The sequence below is a fragment of the Hakea prostrata genome, chromosome 7, assembly GCF_041222555.1.
Source record: "Hakea prostrata isolate BN-2017 chromosome 7, UWA_Hpros_2, whole genome shotgun sequence".
In the NCBI taxonomy this organism is placed as follows: Eukaryota; Viridiplantae; Streptophyta; class Magnoliopsida; order Proteales; family Proteaceae; genus Hakea; species Hakea prostrata.
Window position 1 is genome coordinate 28,716,046 of NC_142606.1, and position 7,425 is coordinate 28,723,470.

General features: G+C 38.5%; 1 protein-coding gene across 1 annotated transcript; it reads left to right on the plus strand.

Annotated features, from left to right (window-relative positions):
- The first annotated feature begins 5,912 nt into the window (after nt 1-5,912).
- Nucleotides 5,913-6,577, plus strand: LOC149010855 (14 kDa proline-rich protein DC2.15-like). Its single transcript, XM_089162169.1, has one exon. The coding sequence runs from the start codon at nt 6,000-6,002 to the stop codon at nt 6,327-6,329; it is 330 nt and encodes a 109-aa protein (XP_089018295.1). The 5' UTR covers nt 5,913-5,999; the 3' UTR covers nt 6,330-6,577.
- Nucleotides 6,578-7,425: the final 848 nt, after the last annotated feature.

Here is a 7,425-nt window from a genome sequence, read left to right on the forward strand (position 1 = left end):
ACAGGTGATTACTCTGATGGCACTCTCCCTGAGGCGGACCCAGATACCTCATACTACCATCCGGAGGCTGGCTACGTTGAAGACTTCGGTGACCATACCGAAGAAGATTACCAGGCGTACCAGGGTTAGCCCCGGAGTTGTATGGGAGCAGTCATGTTGGGTCTCCATGGTCCTCAACTTTGAAGAAGATATATTTATTATGGAGGAGACTTATGAGTAGTTACCCCTTTTTTTGTGACAGTATACTTAGAAGAATTGTAATAACTTTAACTTACCTTTATAACTTGAGACTTGTACTTAACTAAATTTTGACCTCACTTCCGTTTGGTGAAGGAGTGGATTCCGCCCACTGCCTTCTTAATTTATCTGATTTAATATTTATTTCCGCACTCTGATTATGTCTGACACCTTATTTCTGAATTCCATGATCATTCATTGTTAGTTTATGATTATTATCTGTTCATGATTGTATTATCGTCGATGTGGATTATGTGGCCCCTGAACTATGGATCTTCGGGGCTGTGGATCACATCCCGGGTATGCCAGATAGGGTACCGGCTGGGTGGATGTGACAAAAACCATCGACCAAAGTTGCCCAGAATCGAGAAAAAGATGCTTTTTGGATATTCCTTCATCTATTTAAGTGAAACCTCGAACCTAGAACGATATTTTACTCATTTCAACATCTGAGAACGTGGGAAAGCTCCTCTTAGGCTCCTCCTTGGCTTGGGTGATGATCTTCTACAAAAATCATTGTCTCTCTTCTCTAATCTCTTCTCCAAGGTATGTAATCTCTAACTCTCTCTCTAATCTACTTCTACCTCATCTTGTTCTTGCTACTGAGTTCATGAAGAAGGTGCTGCAACCTTGCAACCACCTCTTCTACAAGCTCTTTTGATTTGATTAAACCTCTCTTCACCCTTTCCATGCTATGATTATCATACATGATGTTCTTGCTTTATTATTTTGATTTTTCTCTTCTTTACAACATGAATTCATCTCTTAATCTGATTTTCTCTTTCAATTAGGTCTGATTATATGTTAGTATGTATCTCTAATCTACTGCCCATCATTCCCTTAATTGAATTCCTAAGTTCTTTTGCAATTGCAATCGATTTCATTGATGAACATGATTCTTGCAAGTTTGAACCTAAGGCTTCAAATTGGGGGTTTTCAATTTGACCATTGGATCATGTTGATTCTTGCTACATAGTCTCCTGCTACTATTCCTAACCTATTCCCCAACTAATTCTCTAGCTTCCCTTTCAATTTCATCAATTTCTCATGAATGCTAGGATTCTTGTCTTTAGAACATAGGACCTCAATTTGGTGGTTTTCATTTGGACCATTGGATTGTGATAATACTTGCTAGGTAGTGTTCTTACATTGTTATTAATCATCCCTCCAAGTTTCAAATTGATCCAAACCCCGGAAGACCCATTTAGGACCAAAATCCCCAAAACCCATTATGCAGCCCCGAAGACAATTTTGGTCGATCCTTTTGGTCGATACCATTGACCAAGACCATCGACCAAACTTGTTACTGACAGAAACCTTGCTCCGTTTTGATCCGTTCGACCTCCGATTTTCCCGATTTCTTTTCTAACCTTTCATTTATGTTTGTTTAGGGTCTTAACACTATTATGGGATCATTCCTTTGTGACTATTGGATTATCATCATCGTGACTTAAGGTAAGGACGGTTATTGCCATATAACATAGACTGTATGACTTTTATACTGTTGTTGGTAACTTAGTAGACATAACTTATTAGTTGATTTCAGACATCATATGACTACTGTAGTTACCTTATGACAGTAGCACCATGCTTAATTACTTGGTTTATCATGTTTACTTATTCTTGTCATTTATTTATACATTGTATTATGAGATGTTATGACATGTTTTCAATATGATAATGTATTGTTGACATGTAATGGATGGAAATAAGCATGTGATTGCTTAGGTATGATTTGGGATTGGGGAGTGCCCTACTGGTACTTCTGTCCTTGGACATCGGAGGGAATAGTATGGGATGTTCTCCGAAGATACCCATCGACGCTCTCCTGGATCATTGGATGACATACATAGGACTTGTCTAGATGTATGGCTAGGATATCCTTGTCGTATCAGATCCGAATCGGAAGGGCATTGAGACCGAACGACCCGTGGTAGTGTATGGTTTGATGGGCGCTCTAGGCCGGTAACCAATCCGGTAGGGGACATAAACCATGCTACGGATACCCGAAAGGGACCATTTATTGGTAGGGTTGCAAATGGCTAGACTTGGGCTCACCGGCGCTCAAGATCGGTAACCAATCCGTGAGAGGACATGAGAGCTTCCCGTTTACTATTTGTGGATGACCAATAGGGTTGTTGAGTCCGTAATCCGGGATTACGCTGACTCTAGTGTGAAAGATACCGGAAAGGATCGTCGGGGACGAGGAATGGACGTATTTGGATCTAACTTGATACGACTGAGTAGACGACTTGCATTGGGCTAGGCTTTTCTGTGACTGCGCCCAGTACTTATACCAAACGGTGATGCGAGAGAGCGGTGACCGATTCCCCTACCATGGTTCTTTTTTTTTAGATGACTTTACCGAACTTCCCCGGGCAGACCCAAGATATCTTGTATGATTGAGGGGGAGTGATTGACAACCCAAAGAAGTATGGTACTATGACTTAAAACATGTCTACCAATAGAGACTAGCATACCTAGAGTTAGAATCATAATTGCATCATGTGTTTCATATCATATTGCATCATGCTATGTTTTGTATCATGTATCTATGTTATTGTGGAATAACCTGCCTTGCTGAGTTCTTTTGAACTCACTCCTTTTGCAACATTTTTGTTAGACTCTACTGCAGGTACTACTACTATTGACTATGATGGTCAACACTCTGAATACCAAGTTGTTGACTTGTACCCTACTGGTCACGGTATACAAGTTGGTGAAGACTAGCAGTCCGAGATTGGGACTTATCTGGAGTAGTTCGGCCCTTGCACTTGTGTGCTAGTATTGGGATATCGTCCCATTTTCTTTTAACATTTTATTTGATTCGTTAAGACCGTAGTTTAGTTTGTTCCCTTGTCATTTTGGGAACTGGTTGTAAACCTAAATTTTAAATCGATCTACCTTGCGCTATTATTATATGATGGGTTTCCTCCCTCCTTTTCATACTTGACTGTTTACCCTATTTGAATCATTTCCACACTCTGATGTTCTTTGTGATCCTTCTGTGATAATTTCTTAACCTTTATTATTAGATTACTTGAATACTACATATTGTTCTTGCTTTTGATTATATTATTGTGATAAGTGGATATGATCGTTCCTAAACTGGATTTGTTGGGCTGTGGATCACTCCCGAGTAACCCAGATCGGGTACCCCCTGAGTGGATTCGGGGCGGGATGTGACAAAGTGCCCCTTTACTTATATTGTTAGAGTACACAAGCTTGGAGCTTAGTGGGCAGTGGCTAGTGGGACTTCAAGGCATTGGATCAGATTTCATCACCATGGCAGCTTAGCAACAAGATATTTGCTACAGCTTTGGCTTTCTTTCCTAAATTTATTTGATAAATTATCACACATTTCTACAACATCACATCATTCTAAGCAAGGCAAGAAAAGTTCAATATGTATGTCGTAGTCAATCTCCTCTATTGCTACATGAAGCAATGGTGAACTGGAACTTTGGGGTGAACAAAGACTCAAAGATAATCAATTTGAGAGGTATAATGTACTATAACTTTTTGGGTTAATGGTCAGAGTCAATATTCTCCCATGAAAACAGGTTTCTTCTTGGGAAGGTGGGTGGGTTCTTCAACTATGGTTTAACCCTTCCTGTGAAACCAGAGAAACCATTCCCTACAAGTCATTTAACATAATCCATCATTACTATTCTAAACTGCTCTGTTTCACAGGTTTAATTTGATTTTAGATGATTAAGAAAATAGTTAATAATAAATTGCAGACATACTTTACTGGCACATTTACCAAAACTGGAACTGCTACTAGTTTCATATTTACGGCATGGAAGCATGGTGTCTGTAGCTTTAATGGGTATACAGATTTTAGGAATGGCTCTCTGTGTTGTTGCCAATATAAGTGAAATGAAACCTAATTGATTCAGTTCTGCACCACCACCACCACCCATAAACAATCAAACCCATAATTAGGGAAATCGTTGCCAGGAAGATTGATATATACAAAATATATATGAAGGATTGCTACAGATAGAATACTAAATATGATAAAAAGAGGTAATTGATTGTTTTCAGGAAGGAGGATTCAATTGATTAAAACAAAAATATATATGAAGTTATGAAAATAGAATAATCGTTGGAGGAAAACCTTAACCAGATTTTGAACGAAGGGCTTGGAGGATTCACAACCTCAACCTCAGATTTTGAACACAGATTCACAAACGAAAGAGGAGAAGAAGATAGCAGTATATTTGCAAAACGATCTCTCCAAACCACGAACAGAGCCGTCTAGCTTTCTCCCCTACGCTTCCCTTCCTCTTCTACCTTCAACTCTGCAACTGCTCATGGTGGGGCGAGAGAGATGGAGGAGAGGGAACATCATCACCAGAAAACTTTCCAACTAAAACAGAAAGAAATCTCGGCATCCATATTTAGATGATCACAAAACGGGTTTTGTTAAAATGGGTAAGAAGGTGGGTCAATTTCACTTAAATTCCTCCTTCTAATCTGAACCGTTTAATAGGAATAAGCCACATGTCGACTTGTGGTGCCACACTGCTGTGCACAGCAGACGATTTTTTCCCTTTGACCAGGTTAATCTCCTACTTTTTTTAGAGCACTTTTCAACAATCCCTGCCACTTCTATCTTCCTGCATATCATCAAATCTACCCAGCTACGGTATTCATACATGAAAAAGAACTTTGAAGATAGCCTGCAAACCATGATTCTTTACCTCTTGGCAGATTTGTGATTTAACTGAATCTCTTTAAAATAGTAGGAGTCAATGTTAGCCAATAAAACCAGCTGATTAGCTTTGTTTAACAGCCAGTAGTGCCTGCTGCCCAAATTAATAATCCCTTGCAAATAGAAAGTAGTCCAAGAAACTGCCAGGAGGAAACGCCCAGATAAGAGACAAAGTTTTACTTTATTTTGTTTTATTTTATTTTATTTTTGGGGTTGATGGGGTGGTTGAAGGAGCTTTTCATATATAGGTATGGGGATATAGCATATGCCCTCAAAAGGGTCCAATCCATGAAATCTTCACTAAGAAGTACCAGTTTTACCGAGTAACCTTACATTGGCAGAAAACGTTTTAATTTCGTTGGATGGTGAAAGCAAAGAGACTCTTGGCTACATCAAACTAGAAGACTACCTGTCTAAATAGCTGTGTAACCTTCTATCACTTGTTTGGTTGGTACTGATAGATTAATAAAGAATTGATGACAAAAAACAAATAATCAAAACACAAAATGCAACTGTGAACTCACGGGTCAACAGTATTCAGCTAGCAAAATTATGAAAGGTTGTGATCAGAGGTTTTCGACAAAGTGCCAGAACTTCTTTGCTGTAATAGCAGATTATCATTCTCATACAGTTCAATTGTAGCTTGTCATAAAATATAATATAGCTCACCAACAGTTGGGCATATAAACGGGAAGTCACGGACTTGGAACTTGAAGTGCAGCAAGTGTAATTTTTAAAAGCCAGATGCACAGATTTGGCTTTCTCTATCTTCCTAAAATGCCATACAGACAGATGGACAATTAGTCATTGATAATCACTGGAATTTTCGATTCTGGGGATACCTTATGGTATTTCTATGTAATAGCTTTCATCCCGATGCATAAAAAATAGTGGTTCCCCACAAATTCTAAATTTTTAATTTCTAATTTCCATCTATAAAGCCCAGACCAATTCTCAGCATTCTCACAAGCTCAAAATCACAAAAACCTGAGTACTGCATCCCATATACACTTGGGAATTTTGGCCTACTGTACTTGAGATCATGGCTTCCAAGGCTGCGTCAACTGCCCTCCTCCTTGTTTTCAATATCTTCTTCTTCACTTTGGTCTCCGGAAGTTGCCCAAAGGATGCCTTAAAATTTGGTGTTTGTGCCAAGGTGCTGCAGAACGTAGTGAATGTAACCTTGGGAACCCCACCAAAGACCCCTTGCTGCAGTCTCATTCAGGGTTTAGTTGATCTTGAGGCAGCCGCTTGCCTTTGCACAGCCCTCAAGGCCAATGTGTTGGGCCTTAATCTCAACCTCCCTGTTTCCTTGAGCTTGCTAGTGAATTACTGCGGCAAGAATGTCCCATCTGGGTTCCAATGTTCTTAGGCTTGTGCAATCTTTTCAAATCTGTTGTTACTTTTATTCAACGTTTGCTACGTTTGTTCTTCGAGAATTTATTGTATGAATTCTTGCTTCTCACATTCTTCCGTAGTTTTTCTTCTAATAAAGACAATAAGTGAGCTGGGTTGTAATAATCGTTGCTGAACGATGTAAAAATATGTATCATCTGTAAGGCATTGTATCAATTGGGTCTTTAATAATGAAAGCATTGCTTCTTATTGCATTTTGCTGCATTTTTGAGTGTGGTGCTGAATTTTTAGCTTTATTTCCTCTTTCTGTTACAAGTAGAATATTCTTGTCTCCGCAGTGCACTGTACGTGACCATTCGTGTAGGGTAAGAAGGGAAATGTCTTGAAAATCAACTTTTAGTTATATTGTCCTATTTACATTGGTACTTGTGTGTAAAGACAAGCTTAGAGGCATAATTCATGGGTTTGATGAAAGAGTTGGCTGCTACTCGATCTTTAGTTATTAAGATACTTTGGATTGAGATTGATTATGTGTTAGTGGCGTCGGCAATGAAAGAGCTTAGAATTTCTTGGTTTGCGTTGTAGTTCTGGTATGGATTGAGAGCCTACATGGAGTAAATTGATTGGAGGATTACCCACTATTACAGGAAGGCAAATCCCATGATTTTTTTTGCGAAATCAACGGCTAAGAATCAAACTTCTTCCCCTTTAGTGGAGTCGCTTGAACATGTCATGAAGAACTTGCATCAGGATATTTTAGAGCCCCCAAGATTCAAGTTTTAGATGAACATAATGGATTCTTTGTATATTGTGTTTTCTTTGATAATTCTTTTGGAACCAGTAAATTTGGGTGTATATAGAACAATTGTTGTGAGTGTGTATTTCAATGTTACAGTTCTAATAGAAGTCTGGTCCCTTAATTAACAAAAAAGAATAGATCTTAAACAATTTTTTTTTTAATTATCTAATATGATACATTAATTATTAATTTTGTCTACCCTTATATGCTATAATTATTAATTTTGTCTACCCTTATATACTAAATAATGTTTTTCCTACTAAAAAAAATCATCTAAAGATTTATGTATTGCAACTTCTACATAGTTCCTTCA

Coding starts and splice junctions, on each gene's coding strand:
- LOC149010855 (XM_089162169.1), top strand. CDS start 6,000: ATGGCTTCCAAGGCTGCGTCAACTGCCCTCCTCCTTGTTTTCAATATC.